This window comes from Syngnathoides biaculeatus, chromosome 2 (assembly GCF_019802595.1).
Source record: "Syngnathoides biaculeatus isolate LvHL_M chromosome 2, ASM1980259v1, whole genome shotgun sequence".
Lineage (NCBI taxonomy): Eukaryota > Metazoa > Chordata > Actinopteri > Syngnathiformes > Syngnathidae > Syngnathoides > Syngnathoides biaculeatus.
The window spans coordinates 17,557,391-17,583,068 of NC_084641.1; the positions used below are offsets into that span (position 1 = coordinate 17,557,391).

At 42.4% G+C, this 25,678-nt stretch overlaps 2 protein-coding genes across 8 annotated transcripts in view; one reads left to right on the forward strand and one right to left on the reverse strand.

The window, feature by feature from the left end:
• Window positions 1-9,231, reverse strand: part of plxna3 (plexin A3) — a 94,537-nt gene extending 85,306 nt beyond the window's left edge. The window contains exon 1 of the mRNA XM_061838169.1: window positions 8,855-9,231. The gene's annotated coding sequence lies outside the window, so the exon portion shown is untranslated. The remainder of the gene's footprint in view (window positions 1-8,854) is intronic.
• Window positions 9,232-19,441: 10,210 nt separating this feature from the next.
• Window positions 19,442-25,678, forward strand: part of gripap1 (GRIP1 associated protein 1) — a 39,949-nt gene continuing 33,712 nt past the window's right edge. For 4 of the 7 annotated variants that reach the window (XR_009797584.1, XM_061838170.1, XM_061838186.1 and 1 more), the window contains exons 1-7: window positions 20,340-20,649; window positions 20,885-21,241; window positions 21,713-21,779; window positions 21,865-21,926; window positions 22,031-22,057; window positions 24,299-24,406; window positions 24,488-24,650. Coding sequence is in view for 6 of the 7 variants with exons in the window: in XM_061838170.1 (XP_061694154.1) it covers window positions 21,200-21,241; window positions 21,713-21,779; window positions 21,865-21,926; window positions 22,031-22,057; window positions 24,299-24,406; window positions 24,488-24,650 (469 nt within the window). In the remaining variant the exon portion in view is untranslated. Of the gene's footprint in view, window positions 19,652-20,339; window positions 20,650-20,792; window positions 20,809-20,884; window positions 21,242-21,712; window positions 21,780-21,864; window positions 21,927-22,030; window positions 22,058-24,298; window positions 24,407-24,487; window positions 24,651-25,678 lie in introns of those variants that run through there. The other 3 variants (XM_061838171.1, XM_061838172.1, XM_061838173.1) reach the window with 3 other exon arrangements.

A 25,678-nucleotide genomic window follows, 5' to 3' on the forward strand; every position in this document is an offset into this window, starting at 1 on the left:
CACAGAAAGTCTTTGAGATGTCTGTTGGTTTGTCATATTGGCAAGAGTACAGACAACAGTACATAAAAGTACTGCATGGGTCTTTATTTTCTACTTCCCAGTGCAGGTGTAGGTATATAGAATGAAATCCTCACCTCTTGTCTGCGCCGCTTCACTGCTGCACCATGGCAACTGCGAAATTTTGTTCTCTTCATGGCGGTTGAGATCTCGATGGCCGTAGGAAAACCGCAGTTGGTTCCAGCCTCTGCCTAACTCCACCCCTGTACCCAATGCTTTCAATGTTTTTCTCACAAAATGCCAGTTCGAAGTGAACAGCACAGCATTTGGAACGCTTGCTTAGCACCCTTAGCTGACCATGTTTCTTCCCCTGTCGAGGGACTTTCCCTATCCACTGGCCACATATTCCTCTCCAGGAAAGCGACACAAACTTTTGCCACTACCTCAACCATTTGTACAACCAAATGCCACACAATAAACCAACACAAAATTGCTAAATTATACGAGAACAGATACACAAGGACAGGAACAACAGCATGGAACAATAGTACATAATGACAAATGAATGGGCTGTTTGGCTAGAGTTACGTGACAGCACCAGATAGAGCCATAGAGCGGAAGGAAGGCGCTAGATGCATAAAGCAAAAAGCGCATTCTGACTTATATTTAGCGATTAAACTGCTGTATATCTGCTACATACAGTAATCACTTCGAAATGGCAGATGTGGTTTGTAAAGGGTTTTTAGAGCTATCACTAACATTACCATCTTTGTCTTCTGACCTTTATGGAGAAAGTTAGGTTTATTGTGTTTGCAAGCCTCCGAGCTAGCCCACGAGCGAACAACCTAGCCCGGAAGGTAACGATTTAAGAAGCTAAAGAGCTCCCTCCACTGTAGCAACAAAATTTAAAAAAAATCAGGGCCTCTCTCTGAATTGTTGTGTGTCTTAGTACCCCAATTAACACACACTAGAACGTTATTATTATGTTTGGTAGCCCATGCGTTAACAACCCAGCGAGATAAGGAGCTAAACAGCTTTGTCCACTGTGGGAAAGTCGTAAATCGCAGGGTACAGTGTTAGTGTAACAGGAGCAAGCTAGGCTTTGCAGATGTACGTGAAGAAACCTCACTCTCATCTCCCTTCTACTGGTAGCTCAGCTAGTGGCACGGTTTTTAGCTCAGCAGTCAACATTCTTGTTGTTTATTGCAAGACAACATGGTTAGCGTGTAGAACCGTGGCAAGGACAAGCCTGCCCAGCTACCGTCTTGCTCCCTGCGTGACCTCACAGAATAAAAAAAAAAAAAAAAGCAGCTTGCTACTTGAAATTGCCACGAAAGTATAAAAAAATGAAATAAAGTTGTGGGGAAGTAGTTTGTTTTGCTTAAAAGCTTTAGTAAAAAGTCAGTGACTGCATCGTCCCTTGTAGTTTTGACCATTAAATAAGTGGGCTCTAGTGAGCAAACATAAATAGCTACACTAGCGACGCATTAAACGATCAGTCCATATTGAACTCAGGTTTTGATGTGGAAGAATATGCTTTCATGATATGGCTTCACCCGTTTGGCGAAATTTTAGGTGTCCCTTGAGGGAATTGTAAAGAGAGTAATGTAATCATAAGCAGAGATCAAGGGACCAGAAGAGGCACGGTAGGATCAGTCCTTAATACCCAAAGTATGTGCGATCACCCCCATTGATAAAATCAAATGTCAATATATATGGGTCATTCCACAGAGGTGATATCCAATTTGTGACATGTAAGAAAAATTTGGGAACTTGAATCATTTGGTGGAAAATATGTTAGTAAAATTTAGTTTCAAAAAAAGTATGCCAGCAACCTTTAGAGGTTCATGGGGTAAAAACAAACATAGTTTACTCAATAAGACCATTACTTGTCGAGTGGTCACTTGAAACAATGATTCTAGAAATGAACATGGAAAGCTGTTTATTGTATTAAATTTTTCACATCAATCCTAGTGTTGGATTAGCTTCACAAACTAAACTTTAACTTGTTAATGCACCGCAAAGTATTGAGTAAAAAAATTACTCCGGACAAATATCGACGTGTGTAGCATTGACTAAAAATAGAAAATTTTAGATTCTTAGAAAAAAATGAAGGACATGAATACAAAATAAGAGAATGAATTCAGTGGCTATGAGAACTTAGCTGGAATAGTACATTTTTCAATATCAGTTTCCTTACTTGGCACTGTGAGACCATCACCTTGAATGTTGACATGTTCCATCCCTTGTCATTTTTAACTTCCAATTCAATAATTTGACCAACTGTTTATCTAAGTGTACACAATAAACACAATGTCTTTAGAGAAATCAATTTTAGTAAATGATAATACAGCCATTTACACCTGTGCATAATATTGCCACCAGCGGTCTTTTCCAGTGCCCATTTCATGTTAAATGCACCAGAAACAACCCACACTGGACCACACAGCATTGACATTTTTTTTCAACAAAGTGAATTATATGTTTTTATCAAAGGTCAAGATTAAAAATGTTTGAAAGGAGGCCTTTATAATCGCAACCAAATATAAGTTTAATAATAAGGATTAAAGTACCGGCGTAAATATGACCACATCCTCAACGCTGCTGTGACTCGTCAAAACTCAAATCAGGAGAGACAGAAAACAGCCTGTGCAGTAGCAATACACAACGGTCAAAGTCCACCAATCATTTCTCCTTCAACGAATCAAGCAAGAAACAGTCTAATTCTATAAAAACCTCCTTTTCATCATTGCAAGTAACTTGACCATTTGAGATTAACACATTACATTTTGACATCCTTTTCTAGAAAAAACTGAGCAGGTTCTACCGGCCCCTCCATGTTCCCATCAAGCTCAAATGCTGCTATATGCTACTCATATTTAAGCAGAAAATGGATCTCGATCATCGATGTCACTAAACAGTCGACTGTTTTTGTTATTTTGTCCTAGTGGCTCGAACGAAAATATGACCAACAGTAAAAAAAATATACTACTCCTTCCGAAGCAAATGATTGTTCCATCTATGATTATTTTGGGAAATGATTGCATCAATTCCAAATACCTGTTGAAAAATGGTTGTTTGTTTACAGTTATAAAACTGAGTGTCTGCTTGCTCAAAACGCATTTTGGCAAAGAGACGATCACGATGCCTCTTTCTAATGAGACATCTTGCTGTGGAATGTTATCAACTTGTTTTGAGTGGTCAGCGCACCCACTGAGCAGATATTGGCGAAGTGGTTGCATGATTTTGCTATTATTTTTCACACTGTGCCAATTTCCATTGATGACCAGTAAAATGTCACACTGGGGCGGTGGTCAAAAAAGAAAAACGCGTTTGACATGGTTTATTGCAAAATAATTGGAGGTGGAAAATTCTCAATACAATATTTTATATGTACATGTTGATAACTGATTATTGATGATACTGTTGTGTGTTAATATTTGATGCCTTTTATGGTATTTTGGCATTCATAATTCCTCATGTTTCACCGCATCCATGGAATGACCCGTATTTGATGGACTGCTAAAGCGCTCATCTTTCGTGGACCAACCACAGTCATGGAGCTCAAGCCGGCCCTTGTGTTTTATTATTTCAGAGGCTTAAAAAAACAGATACTATCATTTATCGTGATATTTTTTTAGGGTTAAGTCAGGTGCAGAGCGTTGCCTTCATATTTCTGAGGACCTGGGTTCAAATCCCAGCCTCGCCCATGTGGATTTTGCATGTTCTCCCTGGGCCTGTGTGAGTTTTCTCCGGGCACTCTGGTTTCCACCCACATCCCAAAAACATGCAACATTTATTGGAGACTCTAAATTGCCCCAAGGTGTGATTGTGTGTGCAAGTGTTGTCTGCTGCTACGTGCCATGAGATTGGCTGGCAACCAGTTCAGGGTGTATCCCGCTTCCTCCGGGATGATAGCTGGAATAGGCTCCAGCACTCCCACGACCCTTGTGAGGATAAGCGGCTCAGAAAATGGATAGCTCATCTTAAAAGAATTGTTATCGTGACAGGCCTAGTTAACAGTGTTTAACAGTGTTGTAGTAAATATGTTACAATACGAGGGCTGATTCGTGTAACATTCTGGGGTCGGGGTGGTGGCAGGAAACGCTTGATTTTATTTTTGCTATTATTTTCATTAATGTATAAAATACAATTTCATTTGATTTTTACTCTATCCTGGTATCTTTTTTTGTCTTCAATGTCCTGTCTTTTATCTTGTTGACAGGGCGAAAATATTGGAATGATGTATGTACACATTTTGACAACATCCATCCATCCATCCATTTTCTTAACCGCTTATCCTCACTAGGGGATGGAGCCTATCCCAGCTAACTCCAGGCGGGAAGCGGGGTCCACCCTGAACTGGTTGTCAGCCAATCGCATGGCCCATAGAAACAAACAACCATTGACACCCACATTCACACCAATGGGTAATTTAGGTTCTCCAATTAATATGTGTCTTTGGGACGTGGAAGAAACCTGAGTGCCTGGGGAAAACCCACGCAAGTACGGGGAGAATATGCAAACTCCACACAGGCGGGGCCAGGATTTGAACACGGGTCCTCAGAACTGTGAGGCAGATATGTTGAAAATTCTGGGAGAAAAAGATACCTGGGAACTTAATCTGTGAAGAATGCACAATGTCTCCATTAAAGCGCTCTTTGTTTCTCTCCCTTGCTCTCTCTCTTCACACACACACACACACACACACACACACACACGGGGTCCCCACTACTGGAGGTCAGGGGTCATCTGGAGCGGAAAAGAAAAGGGCCAAGTGATTGTTTCCTTTCAGTTGTTCTGCATATCCTGTCTTCTGTTTGTGTGTGTGTGTGTGTATGTGTGTGTGTCTGTGTGTATGAAACGTTCGAAGCCTTACACCACTGACAAGAAGATTGCACCGAGATGAACTATGACCCCAGCCACCTGCACAATAAGATCGGGTCAGGTCCAGTTTTGACACGCACCCACACACGAGCACACAATCAATATTACATAATAACAGTGCAGTGACATCTTTCTTGTAACAACATGATGAGGAACATTCTGGAGCGCAGACAGCGGAAATCTCATTATCATTACACTGATGACATCATGAAAGCACACGCACAAAAACAAACGCAAGCACACATACATGAATACGTGCAGTAAAGGAAGCCTACAGGTTAAAACAAGCCTAAAAAGAACATTTCATAATGATTGCAAACAAGAGTCGCCAGGGTACTTTCAGGTGGCAGAATATGAGTGACTACAGCTGACCTGAATTTTTTTTTTTCCCTTCTCCCGAAAAAACAAAACAAAAACTAATTAATCCATCAGAACCTGTGGGTGAGGAGGCTAAATTGAGTGGATGTTGTAAATTGTTCTACAGAGAACATCATAAGGCTTCACTTGTAAAGTGGCAGACTGGGAACCAAACCTCCATCAACCAGTTTGTGGAAGACTTTTTCTCACATTCGTCGAAAATGTCTGTCTGGGGGGGGGTCTGAGTAATTTAGCAATACATATTGGCTAGCGTGCTAGTTAACACCAGCTCTCATTTAAATTAAAGTTCAATTAAAGTGCTAATGCTAGCTAAGATTCACTCAGCTATCAAACATCCATCCATCCATTTTCTGAGCCGGTTATCCTCACGAGGGTCGCGGGAGTGCCGGAGCCATTCCCGGCTGTCATCGGGCAGGAAGCGGGGTATTCCCTGAACTGGTTGCCAGGCAATAGCAAGGCACGTAGAGACAGACAACAGTCACACTCACAATCGCATCCAGGGGCAATTTACAGTCAATGCGCTACAGCTGCACCAGCCTACCACCGCTATAAAGCTACGAGGTACAATTAAGGTCGAGGCCCAGGCTAACAAAGAAAAATGTTTCTAGTGTACAACTTTCTTTCTTAAGCTACATTTCAACTCTCCACTGTCCAAAATTGAACAGTCGGTGCAATATAGTAACTTACCGCGACATTGAATGCATTTCAAATATTTCTATTTCCTGAATTCCCTCACACTGAGTCTCGCTTCTAAACTGTTGACCTCACGTAACATCTTTTTGACTGGCATTTCACACATTTTCCATTTCCTCAATAGCTCTTCCTTAGTCACACGACATGCAAGGGTGTGTTTATTAGTGGCATCAGCCAAAAATGGCACAGTCAAAATCCTGATCTGGATGGCTGACAAGTTTCAGTTAAAAAGATTCCCCAATAAGGTGGTAGGGGACGAAATTCCAAGTGGTCCTTCAATTCAACTCGTAAAAATAAATAAAATGTTTCATACAGCATCACTTACCCTAAAAAAAAACACCACTTAAATTGTGCATATGGAACATTATTGGTGAGAAGCGCAGTAAAATAGGTCTTCAGACATTATTTTTATCCTGAATGTATTTGTGATGAAAGATTTAGAGGTGTTTGATCTGCTCAATCCATGTTTATCAAGAAAATTCTACAAAGGGTGGCTGCCACTTGCTGCTCGTTGCTAATAAAATCTGATCTGATGAAATGAGCGGCAGGAAATGATGTCATTACACCGTTAACAACAACAACAAATGTTTGTTGTGAGTAAGAAGGACAATTTAGAGTGACCCATGACATACACACCATATGTAGTAAATACGTTTATCGAATGGATGTATGAAGTATGGATCTATACTTTGTATTTTTTATACATAATATATGGGTGTTGTGAATGCATACATGCACGTGTATACAGAAATCACAGCCAAGTGGAGACTAAGGAGAGAAATAATGCATAAGTGTCCACAACCAACTAGTAGATTAAACGTGAGCACGAATATTCACTTTATCGTAACTCCTCAATGAGCAAGCAGCAGTGCTTTATGTAAACGCAGCAGACAGATTTCAAAAGATAACTTCATTTTTCTTCGTGTTTTGTGCCCGCTACCAAAGCATTTTTGTTGATAAAGAATGTTAGTCAAGTAGTGCTTCCTAAAAGTTACAATAAATTTGTCCACGACACCAGTATCGTCAATCGAAATTGGGTGGACGTTTATTAGAACAGGACGCATGAAAAATCACACCCATGAGGAAAATTTTGGGCCAAATCCAGAGCTTGTCCTTTGATGAACTCTGTGCAGGAAATTGGCATAAATGAAAACATCTTAAGAAGGTATACTAGACAGATTAGATTGACTTAATTGTGATTTTTTTTTTTCCCCTTTTTGAGAGTCATCTTGCGACCAGTTCGGGCTGTAGTCCACCTTTCAACCGATGACAGCTGGGATAGGCTCCAGCACTCCCACGACCCTTGTGAGGATAAGGGGCTCAGAAAATGGATGGAGAACACCCTGGACTGGTTGTCAGCCAATGTCAGGATACATAAAGTGTACATAAAGACTTAAGGACTGGTCACCAGCCAGTGTCGGGGAACATGAAGAATCATAATCAGCAGTCATATTAAGCATCCCCCTAGCATGCTGCCAAGCAAAGACCAAAAATGATTCATCCATCAATCTATTTTCTATACCGCTTATCATTAGTCACGGGTGAGTTGTAACCTCTCCCATCTGGTTTGGGGTAGGGTGGCTCGTGGCCCGGTTGTCAGCCAATCAGAGGGCACAAATAGATAAGCGTTTACAATTACACTCACACCTTATCCATTGTGCGACCCACCAAAGACCATTTTTCCATCCATCCATCCATCCATCCATTTTCTGAGCCGCTTATCCCCACGAGGGCCGCGGGAGTGCTGGAGCCAATCCCAGCTGTCATTGGGCAGGAGGCGAGGTACAACCTGTACAATTTAGAGTCTCCAATGAATGTATGTTTTTGGGATGTGGGAGAAAACCCACGCAGGCACGGGGAGAACATGCAAACCCCACACAGGCAGGGCCAGGATTTGAATCCCGGTCCTCAGAACCGTGAGGTCAACGCTCTACAGCTCTGCCACCCCGCCGCCCCTTTTTTCCATGTAATTCACAAATCAAATCATGGGTACTGTTAATTGTCCTTATTGATGTGAGTGATTGTTTGTCTACGTGTGCCGGCAATTGGGTGGTGATCGGTGCAGGGTTACCCTGCCTCTCACTTGATCCCACCAACGACCCCAATAAGGATAAGCGGTGTATAAAAATTGACGAATTCATTGAAAGAGAAACAGAAAGACGACTTTCTCTGGATCTCAGTGGATCGCTGATGCCGATTGGTGACATCATATGCGATCTGTCGTCTCATCGAAGCTCACGAAGTGGACTCCCCGACTTGAGTGATTGACTGGTTGATCTAGCGGATGATCAGGGGCTCCTTCGCGGAGCAATCCGCTTTCATTCAACACTCCAATCCGATGTGACGCGACATTATCGATCGCTGATAAGCCGCAACTCCCTCCTCCCCGCCAGCACCACATGGAGGTGGAATGACAAACATGGACCAAGCCTTGGACCAGCCCCCCCATCTACCCCCTCTTTGTTCTTCTTTAAAGGATCAGTGTCTGGAGTCCCTCTGCTTGAAGACCCTATCCAAGACACACATGCGCGCGCACGCATGCACACACCTCCCCCATTATCCCAACGCACAAACTCGCACAGGCATTAATGGCCTCTTAACCTCCTCCTTTTCTTGGAGGGGGGGGTATTCCCCAGCACCGCCACCAGGCACGCGGACACCAACGTTCCGCGTGTCGTGGGTCAAACCGCGCAGCCCCACCTGGGTTGATTCCCCCCCCCCTCCTCACACACGGTCATTCCCAGAGTGGGGGAATGGTGAAAAAGGCGCACAAAAACACAGCACGATGTGAGCATGGATGCGCGCATTTAAAGCGAGACACCGTCATCCAAGGCGACCCCCACTCCCTCCATTGCCCTCAAACCCCTTTCCTCCCACCACCATGAGCTCGCGGACGTACCTGGGAGCAGACAGGAGCGCAGGATGGGGGGCTGTGGGGTGGGGGGTTCCGGTTAGCTCGCGAATCCAAAGTGTCTCGTGTGGCTTTCTCCTCTCATGAAGGCTGAGCGAGACCAGCCGGTACCGGAAGAGGTCCACTGCTGAATTCTCCCGCTGTTGCTGTACCGGTACCGACAACAACAGGGCGGATAATCCGGAGAGGAACGAAAGGGAGAGAAACAGACAGAGAGAGAGAGGCGAGAGAGAGTGGGGGGAGAAAGAGAGAGAGAGAGAGAGAGAGAGAGAGAGAGAGAGAGAGAGAGAGAAAAAGAGAGACGGTCCGTGAGCTCATTCACACTCAACCTGCTTCGTTTCGGCTGGGTTCGGTGTACGTGTGTGTGTGGGGGGGGGGTGAGCGTGTGTGTGCACGCGCGTGCGCTCGCGAGACCCCCATTTGGACTGTACCACCACTCGAGGATACAAAGGGGTGGAAAGTTAATTTGATGAGACCTATTTAACAATAATGTTCCATAAAATGAAACATAATATGCTTTGGTACTATTTTCACGACCACTAATGAAATGTGATGTGTCGTGGCGTCATGTTTGGCCTAGAAAATACGTTCGAGGGACTAAAATACCCTAACTGCGTGTGATTTGGTACGATCCAACCAGAATGCTGTTTTTCTCCTCTTTAAGCAGATGTGGCGAGAGAGTTGTGAGGGAGAGTGAGTGAGAGAGAGAGAGAAAGAGAAAGAGAGAGAGCGGGAGGGAGAAAGAGAGAGAGAGCGGGAGGGAGAGAGAGAGAAGAGATTGGTGCAGCACTTCGAATGGAGAAAAGCAAATGGGCGACACACTATTGCACACTTGTATGGAATTAAAAAAATGGATGGACGGTAACACAGAGTTCATTTGCAAAAGTGTGCGAAAGCCGAGCGATGATGTCACTAAAGGCAGAAATGCACGCATTACAGCATATCATAGCAATTACCATACAGCATGTCAAACATGCCTCCTAGTGGTTGTGAGCAGTATAGAGGTTTTTCAAGTGGTCAAAATGCAGAACCACGAACAAATGAAATTGCAGTCATACACAGGTTGGCAGTGTGGGTTCAGTGCCCACTCAGTGACGGTGTGAATGTGAAAGCGAATGACTACTTTGTATACATCCACAAATTGACTGGAGACCAGTCAAGGATATAGTCCACCATTTGGCAAAGGTTAGCTGGGATAGGCTCCACTTCCTCGTGACTCTGAATAAGATAAGCCATCCATTCATTCATTTTCTTAGCCCCTTAACCTCACGAGTGTCTCCATCCATCCATCCATCCATCCATCCATCCATCCATCCATCCATCCATCCATCCATCCATCCATCCATTTTCTTAGCCCCTTAACCTCACGAGTGTCTCCATCCATCCATCCATCCATCCATCCATCCATCCATCCATCAATTTTCTTAGCCCCTTAACCTCACGAGTGTCTGGATTGAACCCAGGACCTCAGAACTGTGAGGTCACCGCTTTCCAGCTGAGCCACCATGCTGCAAACAAGATAAGCAATCAACAAAAAATGTGGAAGGATAGAAATTCTACCATTCTGCATTCTTTGTTCCTCAGAGATTAACCTATTGTCATTTAAAAAAAAACACACGCACACACAAATCAAAAGAACAATTAAATACACTACGCTGTCATTGATGCCAGCCTGAGTAAAATATAATGATTTTATTGGAAATCTCAACACTATTTTCTATACAGCCAATGTAAATGTGGTATTACGCTATTATGATTGTGTGAGCTTGCTGACATGGTATAAAATGTTAAACGCATCACATCAGCCAAAACTATTTGCATTTCTGCAACTAAATCTGTTGAATACTGTCATTGCTGTTCGAGTACCGACCGGACCTCGGCACGACAATGTTTCTCCATTTGCTTGAAATTTAATTTTTCCAAGTACATATATGTTACTGTAGAATGGCTTTATTGCGATCTTATTGCTTGTTAGCAAAACACAGGGGATTCCTACTTTTAATAAAGAATCGTAAAAATGTTGCAGCTTGAGGACTGATCGGACCTAGCCGAGGCTATCACATTTCTTTGAATGCATTTAATTTAAGGCTATACTCTCTGGTGGAATCGTCTTCCAGATCTTACCCTCTACCCCGTAATCTGGAGCAAAATATGAATTTTACTTCCGTTGGTAGAAGATCGGTACACCCATAAAGGCTAACAATAGACTGGTTGCCCATCAAAGTCAGAGCACTTGTAGACAAATATTGCACCAGTTGCCAATCAAAGTCAGTTTAACGAGATAACATGTTTTTGGAAGCAAACTGGAACGCCTAAAAGAGTTCAGATTTTAACCACAAACCTCCCGGCTGTAAGGCAGGCATGGAAACTACATCTCCGCTATCTTTTCTCGATCCAAACCACGATCCCAATACAGTATTTCAAAGTAGACTGCTGACTCAGGCATATCCTGAGTCATCCCTTTTTTATGTCATCATTAGCCCAAAAATATCAAATTGACTGGACTTCAGCTTCATGCAGCGATAATACAATGTGTGTGTTGGGGGTGTGTGTGTGTGTGTGGGGGGGGGTGATTAGTATGGCAACAGCCTCCTCATCAGTGAGGACTGATGGGTCACGTGGTTGTAGGGTGTGAGCCAGCAGAACCAGAAACATTCCACAGTGGAGGCCCAGGCCCAAAATAACGTCTGCTGACTTTTAAGGGTTGAACGCTGAAGCCTGTAATCATTCCACCGCTCTGCCTCTCTCATTTTATTCACTTGATGTTTTCATCTTTTTTCCACTGTCTCACACACACACACACACACACACACACACACACACACACACACACACACACACACACACGCTCACTAGGAACCAGGCTGAGAGGGAAAGAAGGAGGGAAGGAGACAAAAAGATGGCCAGAAAATAAGAACCACAGATGAAGAATGTTTGCTTCTGTGGTTAGAAGATCCAGGAAATGACATCGGTACAAGGACTGCTACTTCCTGTTCAACATTGATGCGGGGATGGACACCGTGCAGTGGTGACGAAGGTTGTTGTCGTGGTTACGAATGAGCTTGCTTTGACCTGATTGTTTAAAAAAATATATAAACAAGGAGACGAAACTTGAAAGGGGAGCTGCTGTTGCCTAGCAACAAGCTCTCCTTTCTAAATCACATCATCACGTGAAATCGGATCACTCATCCCTCGTTTTGTCAGTTTCACTTTTTCTCTCTACTTTTATGTTCATGCTGCAGCTTATCGCTAAGCTAAGACACCAAAAGCGTCACAGTGTGGACAGAGCAGATGCTAAACTCCCAAATGCTCCATAATATCATCAGTGATGTGGAAAATGTTTCCACTATATATGGTTGTGTGCTTTGTTTCTCTCTGCACGGGGATTACCGGTATTTGCAAAGCAAAGGTCATGGATGTTTTGCTACGTGCAGGGACTGGTTGCGACGCCAAGACGGTGAATCTTCTTGTATGTTCATTGTGTACAGTACCTCTGTCTCGAACAATATGGATCTTCATCAAAGTTCAAGATATACATGCTGATCTATGAACATGGTTGTGTCTCTATGCCTAGGGCGGGTTGCAAAGTTAAGATGCTAAAAGTTGCTCCATGATTTGGGTTGGTTGCTAATTAAGGCGCAAAATGTTTCTTTACGTTTTGGGGCTGGTTACTAATTAAACTCCTAGACGTTCCTGTATGTTCAGGGCAAAATTGCTAAAATAATATGCTAAATGCTCCTCTATGTACAGGAGTTAACAGCAAATTATAATGCGAAAGGCTCATCTGTGGTCCGGGCCTTGCTACTAGGCTAAAACACTAGATAAACTAAGAGACTATGTTTAGGGCTAAGCGGTAATATAAGATGCTGAAGGACCCTAGTTGCTGATTATAATTTGAAAGGCAACTCATAGTCATCAGTAACTTGCTTGGGATAGTTATTTGGAATAAGATTATAGCCAGAACTATTCATATTTACTAGCTGTTGAATAATAGTTCCATTTGAATGTATTTGTCCTGTTAGATCCAGATTTATTGATTATTCTTATTGCCAATGGTTCACAGACACCCCACATACTTTACTTTCATGTTTTGGTGTCTAATATTGTTTCCAACTTTGAAGTGAAGGCATCATTTACAGACTGATCTCATCTTGAGTTTCTTGAAAGCCTAACGGCAAATCCTGCAGCAATTTCTGCTTTGTAGGTCCCACAGTTATGCTGCATATACAGGAACACTTCCACAACTTTATACACTGTGAGTCTTCTATTGAAGTATGTGACGGACCTGGGTGTCAACAGTTGAACATATCATTAATTTGTAAAAATACAAAATTACATGAAGCTAAAACTGAAGTATGCTCTATAATGTCAAACCCTGTTCCTTTATATTTAATCGGCTACGTATTTGCTAACGCTAAGACGCTAAATGCTCCTGTGTGTTTAAGAGATAGTTGCGAGGCTAAGAAGATGTACAGTATGATCCTTCCTCAATATGTTGGGACTGTATCCAAAACTCAGACACCAAAGACTCCTCTATGTTGAGTTGCTTAACTATGATACCAAAGGCTCCTCTGTGCTCAGAGGCTAGCGGCTAATTAAGACGTGAAAGGCTGCTCCATATTCATCAGCTACTTGCTAAGGTAAGAAGATGAATGTTCCTCTGGGTTCGGGGCATAGATACAAAGCTCAGACGCTAAACGTTACTCTATGTTTAGGGGCTTCTTGCAAAACTAAGATTAACGCTCCTCTATGTTCAGAGATAGGTTGCTAAACTAAGTCAAAATGCTCAAAATTGACTTTTCAGAAAAGTATTTGATAATTAGTTTTAATTTACACAAGAACAAACATACATTGTATATGGAACATATTCCGACGACTTCCAGCTGTGCTTGGTGGCCACCTGTCATGTCCAGCCAGCAGGTGGTGGTCTGGGTCCTCTCGGCTTCTGAACCCGGTGATTAAATTCTAAAACAGAACTGATAATGAGTTAATGAATTGTACATTCCAATGTCTGCAATAGTACATGCATATGTCCTATATAGTTTGTGTAATATTTTTTTCTTGTTCACTTTTAACTCTTTCCTGGCTCACTTGTTACCTCTTTTCTTCTTTCCATTCTTATTACCTAGCTGTCATCACTTTTGTTTCTTCCTTGTGTTCTTCTACTCTAGCTCACTTGTCAGATCTTTCGTTTGTTGCTTACCTCTTTCTAATGTCCCCTTTTAACTTCCTGGTTCACTTGTCACTTCTTTCCTCATTCAAACACACTTGTGATATTTTTAGTCATTCACTTATCACCCACAAGTCTTTCCTCACTCCGTTTTCACCTCTTTCTGGCAGCTAGCTTGGAAATCATTTGTAGAATAGTGACTGACCTAGCCTGTCACGCACCCATGTGTCGTCCATATCTGTCACCGACGTGGAAAAGTCTTCGTAATCGCTCTGGATGTCTGTAAGGAGAGAGTAATAATAATATGCATCCATCCATTTTCTGAACCGCGTTATTATTTTGTATTAAAAGTGCTATTTCTGTAGAAATTATATGTGAATGTTAAACAACTAACTAACAAAAATGGAAGAAATGTTGAATGTGAGACTGAAAAATACTGAAATTTTACACAATAGAGGCACACCAAAGACAATTAAAGACCCTCTAAAGCAATCAAAAAGCTTTTAAATTTGACAGACCACAGAGACGAGAATTGCTAACAAGCCCGGTAGATTTGGCTGAATTAAAAAAAAAAAATTCAAATAATGCTCCAAAATTATAAAAAAAAAAGAGAGCCTAACAGTTCTGAGGACCAGAACTGTTAGGCTCCCAGATCCCAGCCCGGCCGGTGTGGGGTTTGCACGGTCCCCCTGCGCCTGCCTGGGTTTTCTCTGGACACTCCCGTTTCCTCCCACATCCCAAAAACATGCATTAATTGGAGACTCTAAATATCCCTTAGATCTGATTGTGAGTGCAGCTGTTGTCTGTCTTTATGTGCTTTGCGATTTGTTGGCAACCAGTTCAGGGTGTACCCTGCCTCCTGCCTGTTGATAGCTGGGATACACTCCAGGACTCCCGTGACCCTCGTGAGGATAAGTGGCTCAGAAAATGAATGAATGAAGGTAACTAAGTAACTCACAATTGACAGATAGCCACAGAAGAAAGGTGACCCGAAGTTCTTACACAAAGTGCAGCATGGCCACTACGGCCAAACCCAAGTGTGTACTGGGCTTGATTTTAACCCCACCCCAAAAAAAAAAGCTGAGATGGTAAAAAAGTTTAACGTTACATGTCAATTAATTCCATTGTAAATGGTTCTCAATCTTTGTATGTTTTCAGCAGTTGTCTTCAAACATATTTAATAGTTAGAAACGATTTTCAAAAATGACTTCACAGGGTCTTTAATGAAAATTAGAATTTAATTGCTAACATGTTCCTGGGTGATCCGTCATTACCTGAAACCTGTTTTGAACCAGCACTAATCGTTAATCCTGCCAATCCCTCCCCCAATCCCGCCATGCCTTTTGATGTACAAAACGAGTCCGCAGCGCCATCTGGAGGTCCGGCCATGCTGTACAACGGTGCCGTTGTAGCCTGTGGGTCGTTGTCATAGTGATGGAAGCCATGAAGTGTTCTAGCGAACATAAAAAAAAAGTACAAAGAAAAGAGTTGAAGAGCGAATGAGAAAATGAGGGGAAGTCAAAGGTCAGCAATAAATGAATAAGGATGGAAACAAAAAGGTGAACACTAAACAGGAGAAGAGGCACATGGGGAAGAAAAGAGGTGACGCATGGAAAAGGAAAGAAGAAAATAAGGAAGGAAGGAAAAAAGGAGACAAGGACAAGGAGACAAGGAGGTGACGATTGCAAAAGTGATGGATCGATGGGCCACTGAACAAGTGGTGGGTAAGGACAAAGGTGAGAAGTCCATCCATTTTTTTGCCACTTATCCTCACAAGGGTCACTGGGAGTGCTGGAACCTAACCTAGCTGTCAACGGGCAGTAGACGGGGTACATCCCGAACTGGTTGCCAGCCAATCGCAGGGCACATAGAGACAAACAGCTGTACTCACAATCATACCTAGGGGCAATTTAGAGTGCACAATTTATGTTGCATGTTTTTGGGATGTGGGAGGAAACCGGAGTCCCGAAGAAAACCCACACAGGCACAGGGAGAACATGCAAACTCCACACAGGCGGGTCTGGGATTGAACCCAGGACCTCAAAACTGAGGCCAACGCTTTACCAGCTGAGCCACCGTGCCGCCAAGGTGAGAAGTAAACCAGGAAAAGATGGAAGCAAAGACAAAAAGGAGGAAGGAGGTGAAAAGGGAAAAAGGAAAAGCATGATGAGCAAGGAAAGAAAGAAGAACATGAAGTGAAAGAAAAAAAAAGGAAAAAGAATGGAAGAAAGGGGTGATAGTCAAGAAAAAGTGGTGACAAGGGAGCAAGGAGAGTAGAGGATGAGGAAAGATGGATAAAAGGAAAGAAGGGAGGAAGAAGGAAGAAAAGGGGTATCATGTAAGCAATGAAACAGGTGACTAGTGAGCAAGGAATAAACACGAGAAGAGAAGGGATTTGTGACAAATGAATCATGAAGGAGATGAACAGTGAACACGGAAAGAGGTGATTAGTAAAAAAGGAAAGAAGCAGATAAGGAGGGAAGCTAGGTCGGAAAGAAGAACAGGGGAGGACAGGTGATGAAGGAAACAAGAACATTGGAAACCCCAACGGAGGCATGAATGACTGCATGTGCATGTACCTGTTTTCAGACGGTGGGCGTGGCTGTTTGGGTTTGTTGACCACGGCGTACGTCACGTCACTCATGTTGTCTCTCATTCAATTTGCCATCTAAGGATGAAACAACGGGTCACCAATGCTAATGCTAATGTAGCATTACGTGAGCTGCGAAAATTGCTTCGGATTGTTCACTTTTCGACGCTTTCCTCCTTCACTTGTCACCTTTTCGTCCTCCCTTATGTCCTTCTCGTTTTGTTGTCAAATCTTTCCTTCCCTGTTTCTTACGGGACAAGCCGAAAGAAATACCGTAATTTCTTGAATGTAATGCGTAAATTTTTCCAAAAATATTTTCAAAAAGTTAATAGAGTGCATTATATTTAGGTATGGATGAAAAATAAAAAATACAATCACATTGTACAGTCGTATACAGGTACATAGTGGTTAAAAAAAAAAAAAAAGGTATACATATACATTTTGATATGATATTCGATGTCTTATGTTACACATTTATATTTAATACCGGAATGTGTGCCCAGAACCTGAACTCGATGACCTCCTCGGGGAGCTTGCATTTTACGATCGTTAGCGTAGCATGTTTCTTGCTACTGCACCAAAGCTCATACAGATCATTCCTAATATTGTGAGCATATGGGCAGCGGAAAATTGGTGGTGCGTATTGTACATTGGTAGAAGGGTTTTCCTGATTTTTCTAGGTTAAATGTGAGGGTGCGCATTATACTCGTGAAATTAAGGTACATACTCAGCTCATTCCTTGTTTACTCCTCATTTCTTGCGCACTTGTCACCTTTTTCCTTGGTGACTTCACCCTTTTCCTTCATGATTCTCTAATCTCATTTGTCACATTTTTCTGTTCGCGGGTCACCTCGTTACATCATATATTGTTTCCTTCTTTACGTCATTTCTTTCCTTCCTTTCGTTCTTATGCCTTACCTTTTTGTTTGTTCATTTGTCCCTTCTGTAGTTCTGTCCTCATGATCTTCCTTCTTTGTTCACTGGTCACTTTTCCTCGTCACCCCGAGTTTGAATCATCACTTTCGTTCCTATGTTCTTTTTCCCTTGTTTACATATAATCTCTGTTTGTCACTTCATTCTATTAAGAAGTGTCTTAATTTTCTTAAATCTGCATAAAGAGCATCAAGTATCACAAAGCTTTCAAGTGCTAGTTTAAATTGAGGGCTGTCTGATGTGTCAAATGTAGAAGTAATACAGCTCCTCGGTGGTCAAGAATGAAAATGGGCATGCACCATAAATGCAGAAGAACTATAGTTAATCTTTTCTTCCTTCATTAATTATTTTAGCTTGTACTGTGTATTCATATTTTACCAAGTGTTTGTTCTATTTGGGGCAGTATTTGATATCAAAATATACTTCATCACACTGACTCATTATTGCTACATATGCCAAACCAACCACCTATTTCTGTTTGTATCATAGGCTGTCATTTTGTCAAAAGCCTTTGGCCACATATGGAAAATAGAAACCTTATGTTTGTTCCTCACATTTTTTTTTCCATTCAACATAATACATAAGCAACACATCAACATATTTATGAGTCCCGAGGAGTGCTGGAACCTATCCTATCTGTCAATGGGCAGTTGGCAGGGTACACCCAGAACTGGTTGCCTGCCAATCGCAGGGCACATAGAGACAAACAGCCACACTCACAATCACACCTAGGGGGCGATTTAGAGTGTCCAATTAATGCATGTTTGGGGATGTGGGACGAAACCGGAGTGCCCGGAGAAAACCCACGCAGGAGTGGGGAGAGCATGCAAACTCCACACAGGTGGGCCGGGATTGAACCCAGGTCCTCAAAACTGTGAGGCCAACGCTCTATAGCTGCTCCACCATGCCGCCGCTTTAATTTAATCTGACTTTAAATATTAAGTGGACATATTTGGCGATAGTAATAGTTCAGTCATGCAGACGATTCTTTTGTGACATGCATCGCACACGTGTTATCATCTTTAATAGGTGTCATTTATTTATTAGATCTATGTATGTTTGTTCCTCCCCAATCTCACCGCTCCTCGAATTTCTTGTGGGAGGAGGTAGCATGTAACCAGGGGAGAAACTTTGAAAGAAATGTCATATATATATAATATTTTTCTTTCCCTGTTGACATTTCACCTCTTTCCAACTGTCTTTGTTCTTTTTTTCTTGGTCCTCAACCTCGTACTTCCTGATGTTCTTTTTCAATTGTCATCTCTCCTTTCTTTTGCTTTTCTTTCCATGTTCCATGTTTTCTTTGATCACTTTTCTGTCCTTGCTCACGTGTCATCTAGTTCCTTATGTTTTTTTTTTTTACTTGTTCATGTCTGCGCTTTCCTTCCTTGTTCTTATTTGTCCTTCACTTGCCACCATTTTTCTCCATTCCTTGTTAGCTACTTGTTCACTTGTCACCGCTTTCCTGGCTCTTGTTCTTTGCCTTCTCCACTAACACAGCTCATTCATGTCCCACACAACAAAGATAGATAACAGTCAAGAAAACGTGTACCAACCTGTATGTTTTCCATGCTAGTTCTTCTTCATATTTAAAAAGTGAAGTCCAACAAAACTGAAGATTCACTTCTCTCCAACTGTCTATTTTACATAGAGGAAGTGTCGCTTCCTGTTTTTCTGGTCAGTGTCACCGTGTACATTTTGCCGCCACGCCTATCAGCCAATCAGCATCGTTCAATCTGGTGGCGAATGTCATGTGATGAACAGAGAACAGCTGGTGAAAAAAAAAAAACATTGCAACAGGCACACATCACTGACCCAAAAAAAAAAAAAAAAAAAAAAAAGGACTGGACAGCGCATACACATCGAGCGGTGTGTCGATTGGTTGAAGCCAGTTGGCCGCCGTCTTGGTACTCCCAAACCATGTGTAGGACATAGTTTACAAGTTGAATTATGGCGGGGTTTTTGCTCAAAGTTTGGCATGTAGAATTAAAACTGGCCATGTGTGCTTGCTTCAATTCTGGTAACATGAAGGATTTTTAATTCGACTTGGTAAGACAAAATGGCTAAGTGCAAAGGAAAGACATATAACTCCGTGAGTACCAAGAAACCTTGCATATTACCTAGGGCCCCATTTCCGTGACATGTTAACTTTTCCCAAAATACGCTGTGAAGCACGATCATCATAACACAGCAAAAAAACATTTTTTTTTTGTCATAAAAACAATACATTTTAAGTCAATCAGTTCGATATATTTTTGGAAATAAGGACTCGCAATGGGAAAATACACGCTCAACGTATTGTTCATTTGTTGTCTCTGCGACGTCCTATTTCTGACAGAAAATGTAAACCTGTTTCCTCTCATTTGAAAATCAAATTCAATTTGCAGAGTTCTGGATTATGAAATTCATCAAAAATTGCACAGAAAATGTGTTTTCTTGTTTATGCACTGATGAAGTTTGGGAAAATGTTTACATCGCTTTTTTTTTTGCGAAAAACCGTCGGCCGATAAAGGTGAAGCAGAGAGTGAACACTGAACAACCGTAAATAAATCTTTGTTCAAGTGAATTAAGACCATCAGAAAATAAAAATAAAAAACATTTATAAACAAAATTTGACAGTAAATCTTTCTAACTTACCTGTGGAATATTTTCTCACAGCCACGAAACTAGCGATTAATGCGCAGGTCGGCGTGGTTGTTTTTTGTTATCTGCTTTCAGCGACTTCAGTTTTGGTGGGCAATGAGCTATCCAGTCTTTGTTTTGTTTGTTTGGTTTTTTTTTTTTTTTTTAGATCAGTGGGACACACACACTTCTAAGCGGCTACTAGCTCACTAAAGTACATGATGGTTCATGTACTAGCCCCCAAGTATAGCTGATTTGAGTCCTGGCTCTGACTGTCTGCATGTTGAATTGTCCTTGAGCAAGACACTGAACCCTAATTTGCTCCCAGTGGCCATGGCAGCTATAAGAATGTGGATAAATGTGAGGCTTTGTAAACCATTTTGGGCACTGTGATAGTGTGAAGTGCTATCTATATAAGAGGAGTCTATTTGTTTACAGACCTCGGGGGATTGTTATAGTAGTATTGTGGTACGTTTGTGCTAAATGTTGCAGTAGTGTTGCACTGCTGTTGTAATTGTGTTGTGTTATACTAATTTGTGGTACTGCTGCAATAGTGTTTGGCTAGTGTTAATGTTACAATATTGCTTGTTGTACTGTTTTGTGTTGCATAATTGCATGACTGTTGAAGTGGGTTTGCATAACTGTTGTTGTAGTGCGTTAGTACTGCTGCGTTTAAATGTACCACTTGTTTTTTTAACCACAGTTACTGCGCCAGTGAAATGGTCATCGTTGTTTGTGCGCTAGACAGTGCTGAGTCCCGAGCAAGCCCAAGATGACGTCACGCACCTGTTAATGTTCTACGACATCGAGCAATTTCACACGAGCGCCCCATGGTCGCAGTATAACACACCAAACAAACAACGTTGACTCCACTCACAGGCAGGGGACTTTCACGCTCTGAAAGAAGAGTACGAGTGGGCGCTCTTTCCCCTCGGCTCACGCTCTTCCCATCTCTGCTGCCAGTTCGTCGGCTCCCCCTTAGCCTTTAGCCTAGCGAGCCGCCAGCAATCATCACATTATGTCGCAGGCGCTTTCAGAGGAGGAGTTTCACCGTATGCAGGTAAGAACAACACGCACCTCACTTTTCCCCCTCAAAGCCGACAGCTCGATATTTTGACTGTTAACACATGCTAGCCGCTTGAGGTTGGACGACCGCCGCCTGGATGAGCATATTTTGTGCAGTTAGCTTAGCCTAGCAACCCCGTGACACAAGCACAGCTGCGTTCATATGGTTGTCGTAGTTGTTATTTTTTAAAGCAAAGTGTGACAGGAGCCATCTCGCTCGTGTGCATGGTGAACCCTACTGTGCTAGCCGTTTCGGTATCAACAAACATCCGTGTGACGAACCACAGCTGCACAAGCACAAACAAACTGCTTAGTATATACAATAAGTACCATGTCATGCCACTGATCCACGGAAGTGCTCAGATTGCAGGTTATGTATTGAAAAAGGTACCGGAGCATTATAAAGTAGCTCGATGATGATCACATGACTCGGCATGACATGCGCGTGCGCGTGTGTCATCATCAGGCTCAACTGCTGGAGTTGAGGACACACAACTATCAGCTGTCTGATGAGCTGAGGAAGAACTCCGCTGGTAAAACAAAACTTGTCTCTGTCCGGTGCTCCCTCACGAGCATCTTTATATCACATGATAATGACAATCATTCGTTGTCTATCAGAGCTGAGCGCCCTGCGACAGAAAAATGTGGTGCTGGAAAGAGATTTTGTCAAAGCACAGAAGGTAAAAAATGTTTTTATTATTTTTATTATTATTGTTGTTGTTATTATTATTATTGTACTATGATAATCAATGTTGTTTCTTGTTTGCTACTTTTCTGCCCTCAGGCTCTGAATAAGAGCAAAAGAGCACAGGTGAGTGGGGCGCTTTTGCTTGTTACCATGGTCACGAGTCCCCCGCCCCCTCTAGTGGTTGAGCCCTCTCATGACATGAGAATACCGGGATGAAACCCTGCTTTTTGAGTAATCCGCTATATGCTACAAATATATCATACGTGTAAACACGAAAGAATACCAAACACTGTCTATTCTGATCTTTGATGGCGCTGTGGTGACATTGTGTTTAAAAAACGACCTTGTAAACGTTTAAAATTTGATATGGGTGCTTTGAAACCGTTCCCTTCCTCATTCCAAAGGGAGGTGGAAGTGCTATTTCCGTACCCTTGTTTACCAAATGTAATTTGCGCATATACTCTGTTGATTCTCCCCCCACAAAACGCTTCATTTTTTACAAGAAGCTGCACACTTTCCTTGTTAGATATAACTTTGGCCCGACCACAAACAAGCAAATTGAGTTTCTGCAAGTGATGAAGGATACATTCCCCTAAAAATCCACAAGTAGGTGAATTTGCAAATGCAAATATGCAGGAGTTGCACAACAACAGCAGGAAGCCCGTAAAAGGTAGTCACGACAGTAACACAACACTTCCATAGTGTTGCAATAGTAGCACAACCATACTAATAGCAGCAGCAATACTAGTATAGCAAAGTAGCACAAGAATAGCACAGAAGAACCACAGCACTGCTATAAAAGTAGCACAAAGCTACTTTGGTACCAAACAACATTTTTGCAACAGTAGCACAACACAAGTACAACCGTAGTCCAACACTAACACAATCTTACAACAGTACTAACAGGATCTCATAACAGTAGCACATAACAAAACATTACGACAACAGTAACACTACACTGTCACAGCAGAAACACCACAGAATTGTGGCACTGTAGAACAGAGGCACAGCACAATTGACCCCTCCGTACAGGGCATTTAACCACGCCTCCTGAAGTTACGTCACCCCACGTGTGTTATCCTCAGACAAACAATTAGCAAAAATGGCGGCGCAGGAAGAAAAGACCAGAGCGAAATTGTCCGATTTACCAGCTGATTTCTCACTCGCATTCTTAGCGAATAGTAAAAAATCATTGAAAAGCAGACAGCAGGGCTTCAAGTATTTCAGCGAGGGGTATTTCAATGGTATTTACATGCATATCGACGGAGAAACCATTGATATTAGCGCGAGATCTTTCCAGAGTCAGAGGAAGACCGAGAAGCCAGATAATATAATATATTATAACCCAAAGACGAATTCGTCATTGACAGTTTCCCATTTTCGTGTTACATATCACACTTGTGTGCAGAATCTGTATATGTATCTGTATAGCCGTTTGTGAACCACCGTATGAAGGAAAAGAAGGCGAGGCTTGATTTCCGAGTTCTTTCTCTCGTTTTCTTTGTGTAACGTCACGCGCTCCCCTCAATAATTATTCTTGAATTAGTGCCGAACCTACGTAAGTCCCGACCGAGTACGACAATCATTACTTTAGTGTCCTCAAACATCCTTCCTTCAGTATTGGTGTCTCAGTGCACGTCGAAGGCTTTTAGGACTGCTAGTCCGGTTTAGCTTAGCTAATTAGCCGCGAACAATGGGACACGTTTGTGCAGTCACATCATCGCAAAATATCGCTCAACACAGATCAAGTGTGACAATCATTCACACGTAGCTATGTTATGCAAGCGAAGAACTGCTAATTCATTTATATGAGACATGTATTGAAAATCAAAAATAGGGCTTACCTTCGTCCAAACATATCTGTTCCGGTTGATATTAGATGGATTCAGTTGATCATACGATCTTCCACAAAGTTTGATCCATCGAAGGCATTTTTCGTACTGGGTCTTCGGTTTTGGAAAGGGTACGAATCGAACTCCACCAACTAGCCTTTCAGGATACCTGTCGTCACTATTACAAAGTCCGTGACTCCACCTCTTAACCATATTTTTTGTTAAATAACCCAAATACGTGATAAAACGCTAACTAAACCTATACTGGACCATGCAATGTTGTCTGAGAAAATGGCGGGAGCAAAAACGGGCTTTGGTTTATGCAGATCTCTGGCCTCTGATTGGTCAGCGACGCGGATGATGCAATTTCTACGGAGGGGTCAATTGGAACCGTAACACATCACAGGGTTCCAGAAGATTAGCATAACAAAACAGTAGCTCACTAGAACAGTAGCACAACACTACCACAAGAGTACCACTCTCACTGGCCAATTAATTAGGTACGCCTGAAGTCAAAGTAACCCGTCTGCAGGAAGTAGAAGCGCTGCTGAGCGAGAATGAGATGCTACAGGGGAAACTTCACAGTCAGGAAGAAGACTTTCGACTTCAGAACAGCACACTCATGGCTGAGCTCTCCAAGGTACCGCCAGCGTTGGTCACAGATGAACGAACTTCAACGGCGCGAGATTTTTCACTCCGCTTGTCTTCTGGTTGCTTTCAGTTGTGCATGCAAATCGAGCAGCTGGAGCAGGAAAACCAGCACCTCAAGGAAGAGGGAGGCTCGGCAGCTTCCCAGGTGAGCCCCGACGCCGCCCCCAGTCCTGCTGATGAAGAGCTTCTGCGCCTCCAGGCTGAGAACGCCACACTGCTGAAGAAAGTGCGAGGTTAGTTTGTTGAGTTACTGTATCTTTACAGACAGACGGCAAGGTTCCTCTCTTCATACCTGATGAGTTAAGTCTGTGTCTTGTATACAAATACAAATCTGCCTTGAGAAGATATGAGTTGAAGTTGTCCTGTGTCAAACAAGGTTGTGATAGTAAACAACAACAAGGTGAAGCAACTAAAAATTTTACATTTTCAAAACTATAATTATAGCAAAAATGTATTTTCATCTTTTGTAAATTAATTTACAATACAAGCTTTTGGCATTGATTTTTAAATGTAGATACAGTGAAGAAAATAAATATTTGAACATCCTGCAAGTTCTCCCACTTAGAAATCATGGAGGGGTCTGAAATTTTCATCGTAGGTAGATGTCCACTGTGAGAGAGATAATCTGAAATAAGTATTTCAACACCTGAGAAAACCAATGTTAATATTTGGTACAGTAGCCTTTGTTTGCAATTACAGAGGTCAAACGTTTCCTGTCGTGGTTCACATGGTTTGCACACACTGCAGGGGGGATTTTGGACCACTCCTCCACACAGATCTTCTCTAGATTAGACAGGTTTTTGGACGGTCGCTGAGAAACACAGATTTCCAGCTCCCTCCAAAGATTTTCTATTTGGTTTAGGTCTGGAGACTGGCTAGACAACACCAGAACCTTGATATGCTTCTTACGGAGCCACCCCTTGGTTTTCTTGGCTGTGTGCTTTGGGTCATTGTCATGTTGAAAGACCCAGCCACGACCCATCTTCAATGCTCTGGCTGAGGGAAAGAGGTTGTTCCCCAAAATCTCACAATACATGGCCGCGGTCACCCTCACCTTAATACAGTGGAGTCGTCCTGTCCCACGTGCAGAAAAACACCCCAAACCATGATGCTACCACCCCTGTGCTTCACAGTAGGGATGGTGTTCTTGGGATGGGACTCATCATTCGTCTTCCTCCAAACACGGTTAGTGGAATTATGGCCAAAAGTTCCATTTTGGTCTCATCTGACCACAAATCTTTCTCCCTGGACTCGTTTGTAT